The 20,630-nt window shown below is 47.7% G+C and overlaps 1 protein-coding gene across 5 annotated transcripts in view; it reads left to right on the top strand.

Annotated features, from left to right (window-relative positions):
• The window catches only part of Agap1 (ArfGAP with GTPase domain, ankyrin repeat and PH domain 1), a 446,708-nt gene that overhangs the window by 318,864 nt on the left and 107,214 nt on the right, over positions 1-20,630 (top strand). For all 5 annotated transcript variants that reach the window (XM_050163111.1, XM_050163110.1, XM_050163109.1 and 2 more), the window contains one exon: positions 19,464-19,625. In XM_050163111.1, the coding sequence (XP_050019068.1) occupies positions 19,464-19,625 (162 nt within the window). The remainder of the gene's footprint in view (positions 1-19,463; positions 19,626-20,630) is intronic.

Here is a 20,630-nt window from a genome sequence, read left to right as displayed (position 1 = left end):
TCTACGTGGTATCACTTAACTTAGCAGCTCTTGCCATTTGTCCCACAAGTGCTTGTTGACTGTTTGCTGTGCCACCTCACCACCCTGGGCCTAAATGTGGAGTAGAAGCCATACAATTCCAGAGTCTCTCCAGGTTGGAGAGCGACAGATAATCGATGAGAAAACAAATTGAAATGTATTTGTCAAGTGGACAGAAAGTGGGAGGAGGAGATGTCTTCATGATCGGGCCATCCCACACGCTCTCACACGCAGGTTACTATGCTTCTACTGGCCACAAACATACATTCATTCACTCAGCAGATCCGGACTACCCTCCGACCTGGTGCCTTTGCTTGAATCGTATACCAATCAGACATATACACAGAGAAACTCTGCATCTATACTGAGCACGTGCAGACATGTCATTGTCCTGAAGCAGTACCCATGTCCTCGGCATCTGTGCTGGTTAGGGTATTGAATAGTCTGGAGAATGTGTATGAGTTCCTTCCATATGAGAGACTTGAACATCCATTGCCTTTTGTATCCCAGAGGGTCCTGGACCAGTCCCTTTCAGATACAAAGGGAAGATTAGAGCAGTTAAGCCCTTCATCATGAACAGTGGGGCCCTGACACACATTGGTAGTAGTCCCCAAAAGAGGGATGTACCACGTGGATCTCTTTAGGCTGAGAACATGTGGTGTATACATAAGGAGGGCATGTGGTGACTGAGACGTGGCGCAAGGCATCATTGAAGCTCAGTGGGTGGATATCAGGGCAACAGGTGGAGGTGAGGCACAGAAAGACTCCAAAATGGGTCGTGAAATGGCAGTAATGTGCCCAGATGGCTCCAAAGGGACGGTGCTGGGATTTTTAAGTCTGTCAGGATCCATGTGAGTTATATGAAGAGTGACAGACAGGGGCAGGAACAGCAAGGCAGTTTGTCTCCTCTCCCACATCTCCTCGGACTGTAGGTCCTGCACCACCATCACACACACAATCCCCACTTTATAGCTGCCTTACAATGAAACACTATGGCCAAAGCAACTTAGGGCTGAAAAGGGTCATTTGGCTTACACTTCTTCATCATTTTTTATTATTAAAGGAAGTCAAACAGGGCAGGAACCTGAAAGCAGGAGCCGGTGGAGAGGCCCTGGAGGGGTGCTGCTTACTGGCCTGCTCCATCCTGCTTTCTTACAGAACCCAGGACCATGGTGATACATCATGGGCTGGGCCCATCCACATCAACCACTAAGAAAATGCTCTACAGGCTTGCCTACAGCCTGATCTCATGGAGGTATTTTCTCAGTTAAAGTTCCTCTTCTCAAACAACTCTAGCTTGTGTTAAGTTGACACAAAGTCTGCCAACACAGGGACCGTTTTTCACTGCCCTAACACAGAACTGTATTTTAGTTGCTTCAGTTCTTAAGCTTAACTCCAGAACTTTATGAAATTATTTTGCTGGGTTTGTTGTTGTTGTTTGGGCCCTTACATTTTCAGTCACTTTTTTTTGTTGTTGTTGTTTTGCTTTTTGTCTTTAGTTTAAGATAGACTACTTCAGCGTCCACTATAGTTTGGTGGGAAAGCATAAATGACGTGTTGAGTGTGTTCATTATTTCTTCAACTTCAAAGAAGACTGAATGATCTTCCATGCATTCCTGAGAAGACTTTGTCCCATAGTTGCGTGCCATTCTTAGGCCTAGAAAATACTCCCTTAGAATTTCTGTGGTTTGGTCAGAAATTCAGTCTGGCAGTCCAGCAGTATGAAAAACTGTAATGCTACCATCGCCTGCAGTCATCAACAGTTGCCATAATCTAGGCCTTGTGTCTTCGTGTGAGAGTGTAGATGTTGTGTGTGGAGGCCAGGGTCAGCCTCATGTGTTGTTCCTGAGGACACCATCTACCTTGTATTTTGAGATAGAGGGTCTGACTTTTGCTTGGAATGTGCCAGTTTGGCTAGGCTGGCCAGCAAATGTCTGCCTCCCTGTCTTAAGTTACTCTTCTATTGCTGAGATAAACCGCCACAACCAAGGCATGTTATAGCAGAAAGGGTTTATTTGGCTTGTAGTTCTGGAGTGGTAACCATCCATAATGGCAGGAGCAGCTGAGAGCTCAAGACTCTGAACTGTAGAGAATGTTTACTGGGAATGCCCTGTCTGTGACTTTTTGAAATTTCAAAGACCACCCCTAGTGACATGCTTCCTCAAGCAGCTCCATACCTCCTAAGTCTCCAGAAACAGGGCCAACAACTAGAGCCGGGTATTCAGATGCCTAAGACATATGGGGGAATATCTTACAGAAACCACCGTAGTCCACAGAGCTACAAGTTTTTTGGGTTTTTGGGGGTCCTTTTTTTGGGGGGGATAATGTTTATGGGTGTTTTCCTTGAGTGTATGTCTGTATACCGTGTGTGTTTCTGGTACCCACAGAGGCCAGAGGAGGTTGTTGGATGGATACCTTGGGATTGGAATTAAAGACAGTTGTGAGCTGTCATATGATTGCTAGGAATTGAACCTGTGTCCTCTGGAAGACTGGCCAGCACTCTTAACTACCAAGACATCTCTCTAGCCACAAATTCTGGAATTTCAAGTGCACACCACCACACTTGGATTTTAAAAAAAAAAAAAAAAAAAAAAACATGGGTTCAGAGAATTGAACTCAGGCCATCACACTTGCATGGCAAACACTTTACCAAGCGAGCTATTGCTACAGCCCATGGTCAGGTCAGATCATTCTCAGGCTTTCCTTGCCTCCGGCGGGCATTTAAGAAAATAAGGCATAAAGAAAGTCAATAGAAGCGAGCTCTGAGAAAGGACAGTTAGAAAAACCTCCTCAGATGGCTGGGAGGACTTGGACTCACAGAGGCAGAGGATGGCTGGCACCGTACATTTCTCTATTAGTGTTTATATTCTGTAGTTTTGCATCTTGAAGCTTCTGTCAATGGGTGTATCTTATGTTAAATCTCTGCCTGATTATCTGACAGATAAGATTATTAACAGAAAGTGTTATTAATATTAATTACACAATGATACTAAAAATTTTATATCACAGAAGCAGATGGTTATTTAAAATGAGTTTAAGTTTTAGCCTCTTTATGAAGAAGCATTTAAACATATTTAGTTATAAATGCTATTTTAATTGATACATTATTCCTACAGTGGGGATCTTAAAATCTTACTGCGGTTGCAGGGAAGTGTTTCTATGTGTATTTCAATCTCTTAAAGCTTGCACTTACTTGCAGAAAAGCAATCATAATGCCATTTCAAGACAGAGTGGGAGAGGGCTTAATAAAAGCATATCCCCATGCTTCTCACGGCTGCTTATAGTTCCCAGAATCCGGCACCGATGTCTGAACAGCTGTCCAAAGCATTCGTCATGTTCACAGTGCTCTGGGTCATCTTTTCTAGGTGGGCATGCTATTTATTTTTTACTGTTTCTCAGTCCTTCTCTGGATTCTGCACATAGCTGAGGTAAGCGTAGCACTTGGGAAGTATTTTCCTACAGTCGGAGCAGAATCCTTTCATAAGCGTCAACATGTGAAGCTCAATTTCTCAAGGCTGGAAATGCAGCTTTAACCCAGCCCAGCGGCCAGCCCTTCGTTTGACAGCAAGCATTGTTTTTAATGGCAACTGGTGAAGTAAGCATCACCCCTCCCCTCGCCACACCCCCAGCTTCACCCTGACTCCCCAAGCTAGGGCTGCAGCCCTAGGGCCTGCTCCAGCATGTTAGCTGACTGGAGTCCAGAGGTTTGTTTCTGCGAGTGATCAGATCGGATGTGTCTTCAGTTATAAGCAAGCTCATTCTTGCATGGATGGTGTCATTGATATTTCTCCCAAGAAAAGTATTAAAGTATAATCTATAATTATATATACATATTATAATCATAGCATAGCAAAATGGGTGGTCACAGACACTGACAGAGTTCAGCATACAGTAAAATGTTCAACCACTCCTCATCTCCTGCTGTGTCCCCTTATCTCCCAGATCTTACTCTTGGCAGTTGAGCAGATGCAACTGGAATCCCCCTACATCTGAGGGTGAACATACCCAGTGGCTTACATTTAGGTGCCCACTTTCCATATAAAGCCTGTGAGCCCTGTACTCTTGGCACTATCAGCAATTTGTGTTTTCATTTCCTCTGCTACTCATAAGTAAGAAACAAATACAAGTCATCCCAGTGACCTAAATCCTCCTAGATGAACCAGCAAAAGCTGGCTGCTGCCTGCTCCTAATGCATGGATTAATTCATTGAGTTCCTTGAAGACCACAGCACCCAGGTTCAGGGTCTCTGTTTCTGAGGAGTGGAAAGTTCCACTGGGAAAGAGAAAAGTTAGTGAGATCTTTGCCCAGGAGAAGGTGTCCTGGGTCTGGAAGAAGAAAGACCACTTGAAGGCTGAGGCTGTGCTTGGTGAGAGCACTTGGCTCATGTAGGGGAGACCCTGGGTTCAGTCCCCACTGCCACAGAAGGTGAGGAATTGGATGAAAGAATGTACACCTATTGCCTCCTTTTTTGTAGCTCTCATCCAACTGGGGAAACGCGAAGAATAGCCATGAAGCTGTTTCCTGGGAAAGTGGGGTGTTTTGATAGTAAGGGTCTGCCTGGCTGTGTGAATACCTCAGTTCCTTGTCACACTGCTGTCATCAAGGAAGAAAGGGTTTAGCTGGCTCACGGATACGTGGTACGGCCATCACTGCGGGGAGACAGTGGCTCACGGATACGAGGTATGGCCATCACTGCGGGGAGACAGTGGCTCACGGATACGTGGTACGGCCATCACTGCGGGGAGACAGTGGCTCACAGATACGTGGTACGGCCATCACTGCGGGGAGACAGTGGCTCACGGATACGTGGTACGGCCTTCACTGCGGGGAGACAGTGGCCCACGGATACGAGGTACAGCCTTCACTGCGGGGAGACAGTGGCCCACGGATACGAGGTACAGCCTTCACTGCGGGGAGACAGTGGCAGGCGTGGGAGACAGCTGGTCACATGGCGTCTGCAGTGAGGGAGCAAAGAGATGACTACTGCTTGAACACCTCTAACTCAGTCCCAGACCCTCACTGTATGGGGCAATGCTGCCTACATTTAGGCTGTCTCTTCCCATGACTGCCTAATCTAGAAGCAATGTTACAGACATGTCCAGAGGCCTATCTTCTGGGTGATCCTATGTTGTGTCAACTAGACAGTATTAATCATCACGATGAGGTCTGTGCTGGAGTTTGAGCACTCAGAAGATACAGTGGACAGCTACATCTGGTCTGGATGGTAGTCCTGGTGCACCTGAATGAGTTTGGAGTAAGAAATCCCTGGTACCTGACCCAGATTACTAACCTGGGGAATGCTTTCTCACCTGGTGGTAACTGAGCTTCCTCCTGCTCATCAAGATCACTAGAATTGTCAATCAACAGGACCCTGGGAAGGCCAAGCTAGAGGATGTCCCAGGTGTGCAGGAAGGTATGGCTAGAAAGAGAGAAAATGAGCCTTGTGCAGTACAGGGAGCAGAGGAGGGTAGTGCATTCTAGGAATATAGTCAGAAACAGGGTACAGTGTGTGCAAGCAGGTGGAGGGGGGTCCTCCTAGGCTGGGGAGGCTTCAGGTAGTTGCTGCTTTCAACCTCACCCTGGGGGATCAAAGGCAGCCGTGGGGAAGAGGAATGGGAATGAGGTGTGCTTTGATGGATAGCGATCCCAGATCCCACCTCTGCTGCACCCACTCCTGACCCTGCTGTCAGCCACAGCGGGCTGGGCCTTTTGCTTAAGGAAAAAGGAGGAAATGTCAGTTATTATGTTTTGGAACACAATCTTATCTTTTCGTTTGATTTTTAAGGCAATTTTCTCAAAGATCAACCATCAGGTCTGACTGAAGTGTATTGACAAAATTTTAGCCACGGTGAAGAAAACGCTTTAAACCCCAAGAAATCTGACCCTGGTTCTTGGAACACTTTGATAGAGCTACCTTTTTTCCTTCCTTCCTTCCTTCCTTCCTTCCTTCCTTCCTTCCTTCCTTCCTTCCTTCCTTCCTTTCTTCCTTCTTCCCTCCCTCCCTCCCTCCCTCCCTTCCTCCCTTCCTTCTTTCCTTCCTCTTTTACTTCTTTATTTTCTAAACAAAGCCTAAATTCCAAAATCAGTGTTAGGAATAAAGGAAGTTCACTAAAGCAAATGAAGTCCATTCTTCTTTTGAGTGGTCTAGCATGAATGCTAAATTACTCCTTCTTCAGTGCCAGAAGCGATATTAGCCTTCTTTTTTTTTTTTCCTGTACAAAGGTAATCAAACCCAAATTATTGCACATGGCAGATGAGCCCTCTACCACTGTGCTCCATCCCATCACAGTCCTGGTTATCAAACATTAGTGTTGAACTTAGGGACTGTATCCTGAATTTTTTTTTTTAGACTCATTTTTTTTTTTTATGTGCAGCTGTGTGAATATATGCTTCTTTGGAGGCAAGAACCCATGGAGCCAGAAGGGGGCATCAGATCCCTTGGAGGTGGTTATGAGCTGTACCATGTGGGTGGTAGAACAGGACGTGCTCTTCACTGTTATGGAAGAGGCCATCTCTTCCACCTCCGTATCCCCATTTCTTACTTCAGGGTGGGAAGGCAATAGGACACATGGACTGACATTACTGAGTCATTTCAGAAGACTGCTATCTCCAACAGCTCAGCTGTCTTCTCGCATCTTCCACGCTGGTTGCATTTGGTGTAAACGGACCAGCACACCAGATGACTACACTAGCGTTAACACACCAAATGACCCTCGTGTCCCTGTCTCTTTGTTCAAGTGCACATGCTGCTCCAGCATCAGAGTCAGAGCCAGGGGTGGGCAGACCTGGTACTCTCTCCTCAGGCTCCAGCCTCAGCCCTACCGATATGAAGTAAGAAACAGTCATTAGCAGGCTAGCAAAATTCTAAGAGTGGGTGGTTCGGGGGTTATTGCAGAAGTCTCCACCTACTCTTTTCTAAGTTTCATATGACAAATGCCTACCATGTAAAGGGGGTGTTTTAAGTATATCTTTATCAAGATCACGTAGATCATTCAAAGATTGTATCTGTTGAAAGAAGGCACCTTGCCAAGTGACATGAGCATTGGCCCTTTAAAGACCCTCCAGGTTTGTGCATCAGTCCATCACAGTGAAAAATAGGATTGTGCTAGTCTGTGAGGCTTAGCATTAAAGAATTCTTCATTTGTTTGTGTAGTCTGGGTCTAACTGTGGCACAGGCTGGAACCCACCATCCTCCTGACTCAACCTCCAGAGCAGGCACATGCCAATTCATATAGCTTCATTGGTTTTTCTGGGTTTTGTTTTTGTTTTGTAACCCATAATGTCATGTGGATTTGTTCCACTAGGTGTCCCAGCCCCGAGATAGAGCTGCCCTGCACGTGTGCGTGTACACACATCATCAGGGGAGCAGGGTGACACAGGGGTCTCTTTGTTAAATCAGCATCTGTTGTTTCCATACGTGCCCTTCCTGAATGCATCCATGCTGTGGTCCTCCAAAGCTGAGCCTCACCCGCCCTTGTTGCTGCAGCTGTAGGACTGTCCGTTCAGGGTCACTGTAGCTGAATTCCCAGAGGAACCAAAACCTTCAAAGCATTCCCCATGAGCAGAAATTGAAGGGCAGGGTTGTCCTGTCCCACTGAGTAACCTCCAGCCCTTGACTGGGGCGATTGTCAGAGCCCAGGTGTGGTAGACAGGCTAGGGAGCGGGGGCCCTCTTTCAAGTGGCCAGGTCTTCCTTTTGAGGCACCGGACACCATGATGTTATCTCTGACTTCCCTGGCTGCAGTATGCCACCCACTGTCAGCAAAGGCTTGGGAACCATGAGGCTCCCGCTTCATGACCCACCCACCTGCCTCCTGTTTAGGAATCACATAGGAGGCTTTCAAACCTCAGAGATGTTTACAAGGTGATATTTCCTTGAATGTGGGCAAGGAGGATAGATTTTACAAATTAGCATTTGATTTCAATAAAAAAAAAGTAATAACCCTGGTGTTTTCCACAGTTAGCTTCAAACATAATAAAAGGTTACATGTAACCCCCAAGGGAAAATAAGTTCTAATTCATCATCATCATAATATGTTGGCAATTTGTTGTCCACATTGCTCTGGCTCTACAGACATGTAGGCAGATTTATCAACTGGTAGTTAGAAGCCCCAGGTTTTATGTTCACCTGTGAGTCTATTATGTAGGGGTATACTGGGTATCTTTGTTTCTCCTGCCATCAAAGACTTGATTTCATTCTTCTTGCTACACTCATCTTGGTTTGCAGTGTGTGTGTGTGTGTGTGTGTGTGTGTGTGTGTGTGTGTGTGTGTGTTTATGTACATGTATGCACATATGTGGAAGTCAGGGGTCAAATTTGGGTTCCTTGATCATTCTCTATCTTTTATTTTGAGACAAGGTCTTTCTCACTGGCCTTAGAGCTGGAAATTTTGGCTCAACTGGCTGGCCCATGGGCTCCTGTAATCCTCCTGTCTCTGAACCCCCAGAGCTGAGGTTATAGACATGTTCCATCACATTCAGCTTGTACCCGGAGGTTGGGATCTGAACTCAGGTCCTTATACTCGCAAAGCAGGCATTTTCTTGACTGAGCCATCTCAGCAGCCCCTGACATATTTTGTTTCATTTTTTTAAATTAAACATCTATTTGGTGCTGGATGTCTTCTATATGCTAGGCACATTAAAAGAAGTTTAAAAATAAAAGGAAGGGATCTGCAGAGATCACTCAGTGGTTAAGAACACTGATTGCTCTGTCAGAGAACACGGGTTCCGTTCCCAGCACTCACATGGCCACTCACAATCGTCTGTAACTCCTACTCCAGGGGATCTGATGCCCCTCTTTTGACCTTCTTGGGCACCAGGCACACTTGATACACAGACACTCATACACATAAATATATATGAAAACATAAAGATGGTAGGGAAACGCCAATACATAAGACAGCTGTGGAAGCCTGAGAAACCAAAGCAGGAATTGAAGGGAAGTAGCTCCCAACCCCATGGTTACTGGAACGGGGGAGGGGAACTGCCTGCGGTCTCACTGAAGTTCATACAGCTTTTAACTGTGACCGTTCTAAAAGTAGAATGCACAAGAGCCTCTCTAGTAGTTACCAAGACTTTCCCTGTGAAATAGTCACTCTTTAGCGTAAGCAGTGTCTGGTTTGTTGGGATGTCTAGAGGCTGTGTTGAGTGGTGTTGGCTGGGGAAAGCAGTCTGTGCTGCATGGTCTTCAGGACTAAGGGAGGCTGCACCATGCTGCTGTCACCCTCCCCACTCACCCCAGGTCTCCCCAACCCTAGGCTTCAGTCATCTTTGCCATCCCTTATTGGAGGCTGTGTATGGATTAAACTGCTCTCAAGAACATCCACATTGCAGGTTAGAGCTCCTGTTTTATTTGCTGTGGGCAATACAGCCTCTTGCAGAGCCTGTATTTGATGAGTGAGTGAGTCTGTCATCCATCCATCCATCCATCCATCCATCCATCTGGTACTTGACTGGCCACATGGCAGAAGGTCCATGTGTTACTACTTCATGGGGTGGGGGGGGGTCCTGGCCCCCATAGAGAGTAGAACAGGTGGGGGTGAGGCAGGTTAGGACCAGACTTGAGGATTGACTGTTTCGCATGGGAGGGAATTGAAGTTAAACTATGTGTTGTAACCACGGCAACAGAGCCAGGGGTCAGACTGGATTTGAACTGCCTCTCTTACTGGAACCATGTCATGTGAGAACCTGACTATCCCCAAAGGAGAGAAAAGCTCTGAACTGGAAACAGTTTAGTGGTGTGCATCCAATGCCCTGTAAGTACCAATTTTCTTGAACTTGTGTCTTAAAGACTAACCTAATCTTTAAATATACAAAAGTGTTGCCTTCATGACTTAAATTTTATATATATATATATATATATATATATATATATATATATATATATATAGCCCATCCAAGCAGTGGTAAATAATCATGTCAACCAAGGCCTATGATCTGAAAAGGAAAAAGGAAAGAATTTGATCGCTTACATTCTTATAACATTTTAACCCTTAATTATTGGGATGAAATATGAAAAACAACTTGACTGCCTTTCAAACCTGGGTTTCTGTATGTCGGGCCTACACAAAACTACTACAGCATCACCAGAATGTGACAGGTGAAGAGATGGGCCGCAAGCAAGCAGCTACTCTGGCGTATGTGTGTATTTTGCAAGTTATTTTTGTATTTTGCACAAAACTAGAAACTGGACATCTTCAGGACCCTGGACAGAGACTTTGGGGCCTGGCCCCTAAAACCAGCCTGCATCCAGCTGCACTGCTTCTTCACTCCTTGAGAGTTTTATAGAGACAGCTAAGTTTCAGGAAGGCAGTGGAATCAGAATCATGCTATCAAAGAGCAATCACACATCTAATTAACTTGTGAAGTTTTCTCCTCATAGGCATGCCTGGTCTCTCAGCCAGGGCAGCCCTCCATGGGAAACAGACTCTTTGTAATTTAGCAGCTGTAAGCACCAAACTTGAAAAATGGTTGTGGCTGATTATGTAAAAAGAGATGAGGCTGGAATGGAGTGGGAATCTCTTGAAATGATTTCATTCCCCCCTCCCAGCCCTGCTCAGTCTGCCTTTACATCTTTCCAAGTGCACTAGATTAATTTAAACTTCGTGCAGCTTGCATTCAGCTGAACATCAGCTAGAGGACGGTTTGATTTTTGACCCTTAAATATCAGCTCCTGACTGGCATAGCCAATTGCTTCCCTCCATGGCACAGTCTTACCCCCTCTGTAAGCTTCCTCTGCCATCCTGCCTCCCTGATCACTGTATGGTCCTCTGACATTGGGGGCTGCTATTTGGTGCCCACACATCTTCACCCTGGGGATACATTCCCAAAACCTCTGGTTATGAATGAGAACCAAAAGAAACGCAGCAGCCCACAGCGTACAAAGCAGTAGTAGAGTCTGATAGGGCTATGACACAGGGAAGCAGGGGACTAAAGGAGCTCGTGGCAGATAGGCTGCTACCAACCAGTCTTACAGCCCAAGTCTGGTGCTAGCCTCTGTCTTCTCTTCCCAAGGATTCCCAAACCACTTGGGACTCCCAGCTCAGATGCCTCACCATCTTCCCTAGACTACAAAGTGGATTTTTTTAAAGTTAATTGCCTTGTGGTATTTAACACAATGACCTCTCCCTTCTCTCTCTCTCTCTCTTTCTTAAAATCTAGTTCTTTGTAGGTGAAATTCACATAACTTACTTCATTGATTTGGAGTGTAACTTAATAGTTTCGAACACAGCCACAGATCTCTGCAACCTCTCTCAGGTCAATGTTGGGCCATTTTCATTACCTGAGAAGAGAAACCCTGGGCCCTAAACAGTGAGCCCACTTCATGCATGAAGGGGCCTTATAAACATATTTGGCATTGAGAGTTTCATCTAGCCAACCATAGGCTCTCTGAAATTCAACTTTCTCTGCAGAGCTCGAGGTGTAATTGAAAGTGGCCAGGGAAGGAATTCTTCTCCCCTGGACCCTCTTTCTGCGCTGGCCCCTCCTATTGTGCGCCTTCCCTCCCCGTTTTTGTAACTCCATCTGACACTGTGTTGTCTTTCCTTTTCCCCCAACACCTGTCATCTTCCTGGCCCCCCGCCGTGTCCCGCTGCCCCTTCTGACATTGTATACCCCTGCGTGCGCTGCAAAGGGAAGCACACAATAATGGCAGTCTCTGAAACATCTTCAGAGGTGGGAGTGAAGTCAGCCTCCTCCCGCCCAAAGCTCCGTCAAAAGCTCCGGGCGAGGGTTTGAACTTCACTTCACACTCACCTTTTAACAGGGACCCGGGATGTTGTGATTTCCTCCAATGGCAAAGGTGGCTTCTTCTTTATTTACCAGCCGACACATCCCCCTGAGCCTCAGAAGGGACGGAGGCCCTATTAAAGACCCAAATGAGTCTCCCATTGTTGACCTTGGATCAAAGCAAGCCGCCTTTAATTTTCTACTTCCCACAATGACTTGCTGTTGAGTTTGTGGAGGCCTTAGCCCTCAGCGGATTCCCCCTGGCAGTGCCAAATGGCTCTTTGAAAATTCTGAATTCTTTTAATACACGGAGGGAAAAAAAAAACTAAAAGATTTTAGCGGTGTGTTGTACCTAACACAGCCAAAGAAGTGAGTGAGGGCACCTGTGGACACCAGAGCGCCGTCAGCACGCACAGTGCACATGCCCCTTGTTTCCTTTCTCTCCTGTTGTCTGGGTCCCCCCATTTTGTTCACGGAGATGTGATTCTTAGGAAGACACAAGTTAAAGTATTTGTATACTTTTGGTTGATGACCAGCTATCTCGTCAGCCACTCATCTGGATTATAGTGGCTGCAGCATCCTGTCTCCCGACCATACCCCTGAGGAACGGTGGGAAGAGATATCCTCAGGAAGCCCTCTCCGTCCGCCATACTGTCTGAATCATCAGCTTCCAGGGCTTTGGAAGACCCAGGCTATGACTTGGGACTCACATGTGAGAAACAGTGGCAAGAGTGATTCTTGAAGAGTTCAGGTGCTCCCAGCAGACACCCCCTGGCTCCTTGCCCCTGGAAGCAATGGGATGTGGGAGCAAGAAGCTGATACCCTGAATGTGGAAATGCGCCTGGATATTAGAAACCGTCTGCATACCTGGCAGAGGCCCTTCCCGAGATGAGCCCCCCACGACAGCCCATGGAGATGGGCTCAGCTAATGATCGGCTGGGCAGATAATCGGAGGAGAGTTAATTGTGAGGTTCGATATAGCATCTTGTCGGCAGAGATAAGTTGTCACGTTTTCCACTTGAGCTGAAACTAAATGATTGTAAAATAAGTTATGAGTGTCCTTGGGCCTGTCTGCCGGAATGATAGCTAAGAATACATTCCTGGCCCATCAGTCTCGAGCAGGCTGCTTGATATTTATGCGAGTGGAATGTTATTTTATTCTCCCTCTGGTCATGCCTGTCAGCTCCCCGAGTGAAAAGTGAAGCTGCTTCTTTGACTCATACTTCACATGCCGGAGCTCCGAGAGACCGCAGATTGTGATCATTATGGCTCATGTTATATATTTTGGGGGGTATGTGTTGAACATTGATGCCCGATTGGGAAGAACTAATAGCCAACATTGAACACATAGGATGGGCCAGCCCTTCCTGGCTCAGCAATCCATACCTGGGGGATCCCTTCACCAAAGCAGATCTAAACGTAGAGTAATGAGGCACTGGCTTTTTTTTTTTCTTTTAAATTTGATTACCGTGCTTCACCTTGCCACAGACAGCAGTCTCCTTGACGTCCTGCCTGTTAATTGATACAGAATGAAGTGCATTCTTCATAGGCAGTCGGGAGGAGTGGTGGACTCTGAGGGTGGGGTTGAGGGACATCTCAGGCTGGAGGAGCAATGGGGAGTGAGGAAGCTTAGTGTAGAAGCCTCACACACTTTGACTGCTCGTATTTTAGATCGGGGGGGATATTAAACAGTTCCCAGAGAGTCTCAAGATCTGGGAGTCAGGGCATAAATACTTATACTGCAGGTGCCTGTGTGGAGAATCTAAGTAACTAGAAACCCATCACTATGCCTGAGGCGGCTGTCAGTCGACCCCACTCGGTTCTCAAGCCAAGGCCACTTTCCCGGCCTCTTCCTGTCTCCTGCGATCACGGGGTTTGCCCCCTTTTGATGCCCATCATTCTTCACCATCAGTGTTGTCTTCTTAGTGCCTGATTACATCAGCCTTGTGCAAGTCTCCACGTGGGCTGCCCAGTCATGTGCTGCAGCTCTGTTTTCTGACCCAGCATTTGGTCCCTCGGGCATCTGTATACCTTACTCTCTTAGCCTAGTGAAGAGGCCAGACTCCCAGAGGGTACTACTTCAGTACCTGTCCCACAGGTAGGAAAGGAAAGCTGGACAGGGTAGATTCCATTCCCTGAGCCATGGAGTGTTTGCACATTGGCACATGTGCAAGATGCAGATGGGAAGATGGTGGGACCTCCTGGCCTTCTCTTACAAGAGAAGAGACCAGACCTACAGAGTTATCTTTTGCCATGGTCTCTATATGAGCATGAATGGCCCCACCCCTTGGGGTCTTGTGCTCTGTGAATCCCAGGACACACAACAGTGACTGGTTCACTTCTGTTCTCATCTAAGAATGAATGTAAAGAAGCTGGGCAGTGGTGGTTGCACGCCTTTAATCCCTGCACTCGGGAGGTGAAAGCAGGTGGATCTCTGTGAGTTCGAGCCTATCCTGGTCTACAAAGCTAGTTCCAGTACAGCCAAAGGACTTATAGAGAGAAACCCTATGGGGGGGGCTAAATTGAACATAAAGGGCTCACAAATGTTGGGTTTGCTTTCTGTCTCACTAGTCAGACCCAGGAGTACTTCCATGTCTTCCTTAGTGTGAGATGACTCTTGCACTATTCTCCCCATGACAGAGTGACACCTCTGTTTTCCCATTAGTCTCAATCCCCGGGCCCTGGGGGAACCCTCCACAGGCCACAGAGTCATGGTTCTTGTCTGTGGATGAGTCCCCCGCCCCCCCCCCCCGCCCGGTCTGGTTATCTGTGGGGTTGGCATGCCTGCTGCACATGGGGTCCCTTCAGCATTCTGCGCGCCAGTGCAGGGCCCAAGGAAAACAGTCTTTTATTGAAGGCATCAAGCAAGAAATTAGATAGGCATTCTTTTCAGGCCTTAGAAATCGGCTCCATGGGGACAGGGGTTCTGCCCTTTATTCTTTGACAGCTGCTAGCTCAGAGAGCATGCCCAGTAAGTGTAGGCTTAGTGTAAGGGAGACTGTTTCTGTCAATAGCTCCCATTCATGGCTGTAGTCGTTCACCTAAAAATAGCTTCCAGACGGTTGGGAACTTGCAGGACAGTGGTGGACACAAAAGCATACTTGTGGTGAGGTTTTAAGGATATAGCAGAATTGATTACACTCCGCTGTTCCACGGGGGCCACAGGTCCCCTCCTACCTAGGCCAGGACCTCAGGCAGTTGACTCTGCAGTAAACTGTCAGTGCATTAGAATTCCCCCATGGCTGTCATTGTGGTGAAGAGAGAAAACAGATCCTGTATCCATGAAGCTGGCATGATGCTCCTGTGACAGACATTTGTCACCACATGGAGAGAGCCAAGCCAGTGAGACAAGGAGGGGCAGTGACTTGTGCAGGCTGTGGGCTGGCCTCTCACAAGCACCCTCCGTGAGCCTTGTGGATTCCTCTACCTTCCTATACAGAACTCACTGTGACTTCCCATCTGAGGATGGAGGGACAAACCACAGCAGATACAGGAGAAACAGATGCTGCCCTGGAGGCCTGTCTACTGAAGTGGCACCTGTCAGGGGCACTGGTGAGGACAGCAGTTGCCAGCCGTGAGGAAGAACACTTCAGTGAGCTTTGCTTCAGAGAGCAACAGAAGTCAAGTAGTAAAAAGGGAGAGTGGGCAAGGGAGGCACTTGGTAAGACTCAGCTTGTGTGGTGCAGGCAGGGAGGGACTAAATGCTGGGACCACAGTCACTATCTAGAGTAGGACATAGCTTACAGGCTGAAGATTCCCAGAGCCTGCCAGGCCTTGAGGGAAAAGTGGAGTGTTTGTTTCCGAGAGATGGGGAGAACAAGTTCAGTTGGTTAGATGGTAGGGGTTGGGGTGAGGTGAGGGATTCAGGAGGAACAGGAGAAACCTGGGTGAGCATCTAGGAAAGTGGTGGGTAGATTTCTAACCTGAAGTGCAAGAAGCTCAGGGTTGCAGGGGTGCTGGTGCAGAAGGGACCCAGGCACAAGGAGCCAGGGTCAGGATGATGCTGTCTCCATGACCCTAACTGGAAAAATAGATGAAGTTAAGCTTCCTCTCAGGAAAGATGGGAGAAACTTGGGAAATTGGGTTTTAAAAAAATGTTTCCAGTAGTTAGCAATGCTGGGACCTGCCATGGAGGTCTGCCCATGGGGGTGAGAGGTCGCTGGATGAGCTGCTGGAGTGGGGGAGGGAGCGGGGAAGCAGCTGGCAGAGCCCTGAGGACACGAGGGAATGAGGGCTGCTGAGACATCAGGAAGGAAAGAGCCTGGCATGGGGAGGAGTGGGACCAGACTTCACTGGGCAGGTAGAGTGACATACAAGAAGACTGAGGGGCTGATGTGGAAATGGAGAATTCCTGACCCAGGATCTGTAGAGTTACCATGTAGCTGCATAGCTTCCAAGGGCGAGAAGGGTGGGGGCCAGAACTCCGTGTCATGGCAGGCGTGTCTCCAGGGTAGAACACAGAGTGGAATGTGCCTTCCAAGCAGACAGTGCCTGTAAGTCCAGATGTCCAAGGGAGGAGGGACAGCACTGATAGTCCCATGAATTAGGGCTTTCCTAGGCTTATCTCTGGCTGTTGGATTCCTGTAACACCACCACCCTATTGCTGTGGTTTTCACATGTGTCTCAGAGCATCGCCATGTGGGCCTGGAACATGCTTCTAATTGAGAACAAGGAACCAGATAGACCAGCAGAGACTCTGGGGACAGAACTGAAGCACCATGCTGAAGGATGCCTCAGGGACAAAGCCAAAGTTCAGGCCATATCAGTGCCCTGGCCTGCTGGACTCTCAGAGGAAGCTGAGTGGCATTTCTTGTCAGTACTGTCATCATCTCAAGTGCCACTTGTCACTTCTCCATGAAAGTCAAGAGTTAGTGCCACAGTAATGACAGTCCATAGATACCGAGACGCCGGGAGATGCGATGGTGCTTTCCCTCCTGTTATATTAGAAAGGGCTCTCTGTGGTAGGAGGGGAAGGAGTTGCCTGGAAACAGGCACATTTGATTTTCATCCCAAGAGAGGTGAATCTGTTCTGTGTGCCAGTGAGTGATTCCAAAGCCTGCCCAAGTAGAATGGGAAGTAGATTGTTGAAAGAGCATCTTCATTCACAGAAAACAATGACTTATTTGAATAGGGACATTTCACTAAAAAGAGAAACTATGATTTGTGTCCCTTTAGTCTTTCTGGATTATCAAAACCGTGTAAGTTGGCTTTCAGGGTGGTATTTGGAAACCTAGCTTATTGGCTTTGTTTTCGTTTCTTTTTGTTTTGTTTTGTGTTGGAGGCAGTGAATTGTGAGGTAGGCTTCAGTGGCCTGGTAACAGCTGTATGGCCTAGGCTGACCTCGGACTCATGGTGTTTCTCCTGCCTCAGCCTCCTGGGTTCTGGGATTATAGGTATGTGTCACCTTGCTCCAGTTGTTCCTTGACAAGTTCAAAGCCATGTTGTTGCAGGAGAATTATTGGTGCAACTATTCCACTATTCATTACAGCATGTGGCTTGGCTACAGAGACAAATGCCTTGTCTGAGCCCGGTGTTGCTGCTTAGAGGCCTCCAAGTGTGCTGGTGCTACTGACGTGTGAACCTCTGTCCCAGCCCCGCCCTGCTCTGGACTGTTTTCATCAACTCAGCTGTGGGCATAGAGGTTTATGTTTCAAACAGCCAAGACCTGCTAAGGAAGTTGTGAAAACCAAGGGGAAGCTTCCAGAGCCTCAACACTCCAGATGGTCTCTGTGCTGATAGTGCACAGACAAGTGAGAGCTACGCAGTCTGTGCACATGTGTGGAAGTCCGTCCTGTTCGCTGTGTAGTTCATGCATGTGCTCTCCGCATCTAGGAGAGATGTTGGTGTCGGGTTGGGAAGTAGACGGTAGCTTACCTGTGTTGAGCATTACAGGACACTGGGGAAGAGAAACAACCACTTCCCTGAAGAAGCTGTAGTTAGCTTTAGGCCACTAACAGCCAAGTGCAGAGTGTCCACAGTCAGACCCCTGGAGTAGAGATCTAACTTGTAGCTTAGGAGAAAGAATTACTGACAGTCACAGAGGTCGCAGGATTGAAGCAGCAGGACAGTGGGACACTCGGGCTTATTACACAGAAATGTGTTTGGGTAAGAACAGTGAGTAGCTTTGCTTTCCTGCCTGATGAGTAAGCCCTCTGGTGGGGGACCAGACGGGCATGAACCACTGTCAGTGGCCTTGGCACATGACAAGTAGTGGCATCTTTTGAAATCTGTGCATGAAATACTTAAGAAGAACAAAGGCCTCACCATCAAGCACTGGATAGCATACAGAAGGGAAACTCCAAAATTGCTGGCCGTCTTGGAGTCTGGTATCTGTCCTAGGGACTAGATGTTCAGAAAGTTGTCTTGCTCTGTTCTGTTTGTTTCTTGGTTTTGGTGGTGGTTTCTGGGTTGATCGGTTGGTGGGTAGGTTGGGTTTTGTTGTTTTGGCAGGCCTAGGTCTCACTATGTAGACCTTTCTGTTCCAGAACTCTCAGATCCTCCTGCCTCTGCCTCCTACGTGATAGGTTAAAGGTGTATGTGACCATGCTCAGCTGGGGGCCAGTATTTTCACTTAAACCCTTATACTCACCACCACCACTGCAGCCAGCCTGCCGAACTACAGGATGAAGTGAGGGTCAGGTCAGAACTGCTGGCTGTCCCTAGGACACAGTTCACCTTGGAAAAGGAACCAGTCCTGGAGCCTGGTGGAAGTGGAAGGGTGGCAGCATCAGGGGATGGAACAGAAGGTGACGGTTGGTACCCATTCAGAGCTGAGGTACCCGTCAGCGGGCATCTGGGAACAGCTTTTTGCCGTGGGTCCCCAGCTTGTAGGGATTGGCAATATTCCGAGATTAGGCACCAGGCAGATGGGAGTCAGTTCAAGCCCTTCTCTCCTTGTAATTACAAGACTCCTGACTCACGACAAACGACTCTAAAACGTGGGGTGTGGGGAGGTGCACCACCCGTGCTCCTCTGTCCCCTGCTCGGTGTACTGTCCTGCCCGTGTGGTCTGGCACTTCCCAGTCTTTAGCACTACTTGGGCCTTCTTTTTGGTAAAGAGAGAGTAAAAAATAAATTGAGTTTCATTTAAAGTGAGTCCCTGTGTTTGCACAGTGGCCTTAAAGCCTCTCTGCAGAGCTGGAGGGACTCTTCGGTCTTCAGCTCTATGGTATTGACTTGGAGACATTCCTGCGGGCTGTTAGTGAGCTGTGGCATGTTCTATCTCCTCTCACTGATTACAAAGTGAAGTCACAGCCTGTACGTGTAGTACTACAGGGAGAAGAAGATCAGGAATTGTTCCCCTTTTGTATGCAATGTCACACCCACCCAGGACAGTTTGTGCATGTTAGTATCTCATTCCTGGTAAATGAGGGTCAGTAAGGGAAGGAGAGGGAACACTGAGAATCCAAGGTCCGCTGTCCTGCTGCCCCTGATGTCATGGGTGTGGGTCTGAGGTTTCAGGAGTCCAGTGGCTGGAAGCAGAGGATTTCCAGTGCCTGCTTTGGGCTGGGAGGTGCACATGGCAAAAGTGCTTAGATCTGTTCACTGCTGGAGCCCTGGCCGCCCACCCAGCCACGTTGTGCACAGGTGTCTTTGGAAGGATGGAAAGATCTCACATGTTAATGCTGGAGGATGTTGCTTGAGTGGGTTTTGCTTCCTTTTCTTTGCTGTGCTCCAAGCTCACTTTTGCATTCTTTTGCCTTTTCTGGTTTGGTTGCAGACACGGGGCTGGGTGACTCGGTGTGTTCCAGCCCAAGTATCTCCAGCAGCACCAGCCCCAAGCTTGATCCGCCCCCTTCCCCCCACGCCAACAGAAAGAAGCACCGGAGGAAGAAAAGTACCAGCAACTTCAAGGCTGACGGGCTCTCGGGCACCGCTGAAGGTAAGGGTCTCCAGGCTGCCAGGGTGAGCATCTGCACTGTGGAAAATGGCCTTGCTCGTGAAGTCCTCTATTTACCTGATGCCAGATGTGGATTTTCTGAAGTGGCTCCCGCAAGTGAATTTTTTTTATTCCATACATGCATGTTGAGATAAATAAATACACACACACACACACACACAAAATGAAAGGCATGAATGTAACTAAGCTTCAGAAATACTCAAAAGAAAAACAACAGTTCCAAACATTGTTGCATTAGCATCAAGGTTTGTTACTGAGATGGACAATAGCAGAGTTTATCTTGAGCAAAGGTTCCCACTCTCAGAGACTGCCCTGTCCTTCAGAGCCTTTCTCTTTCCTTGTCTGCCAAACTTTTTCTCAGCGTTCTCCTGGTTTGTCCAGAACTGTGGATTGCAAGATGCTACTCCCAATAGGGAAGGGCAGCTTTGTAAGCACATGGCAATCAACAAGGACCCTTGGGGCTCAGCAGGGTGCCCCATCATTTGTAAGGTGGGCCGTGTTGTTTTGGGTGTCATGTGGAGGCTCCTTGCAGCTTGGGGTTTCTTTCAGGGCCTGAAGGTCTTTTCCTTCACCAAGGTTCACTTGGTTCTGTCCCCAGCAGCTTCCTGCTGACAAAGTTAGGCAACGAAGACCAGTTTTCTTATTTTGGGTATAAATAAGGATGATTTTTCCATGTCAGCAGTCATAGAAACTGACACTGAAGGGTGCAACTCAGAGCTAGATGTCACTGCTCGTCCCACCATAAAAGGTTCTGCTCAGATACTGAGAGCTACTGAGACCTCATCAAGAGCCACCAGCCAATGTCAGCACCAACCTGCCCCAAGGAGAGGTTGGGACAAGATGGTAGCCTTGCCACCCATCTAACCTCCAGCCTATAGATCCAAGCAAGATTTCCCCCAACGAGTGTTTTAAAGTGCATGTCATGTAACGGATAAGCATCTTAGAACATGTCACTGTCACATGTTTCCAAATGGTGTTTGTTCTTAA

This window comes from Alexandromys fortis, unplaced genomic scaffold (assembly GCF_014885135.2).
Source record: "Alexandromys fortis isolate MF-2015 unplaced genomic scaffold, M_Fortis_MF-2015_v1.1 scaffold_139, whole genome shotgun sequence".
NCBI lineage: Eukaryota > Metazoa > Chordata > Mammalia > Rodentia > Cricetidae > Alexandromys > Alexandromys fortis.
The sequence above is the reverse complement of the archived record's forward strand: the minus strand, read 5'-3'. Positions and strand labels throughout refer to the sequence as shown.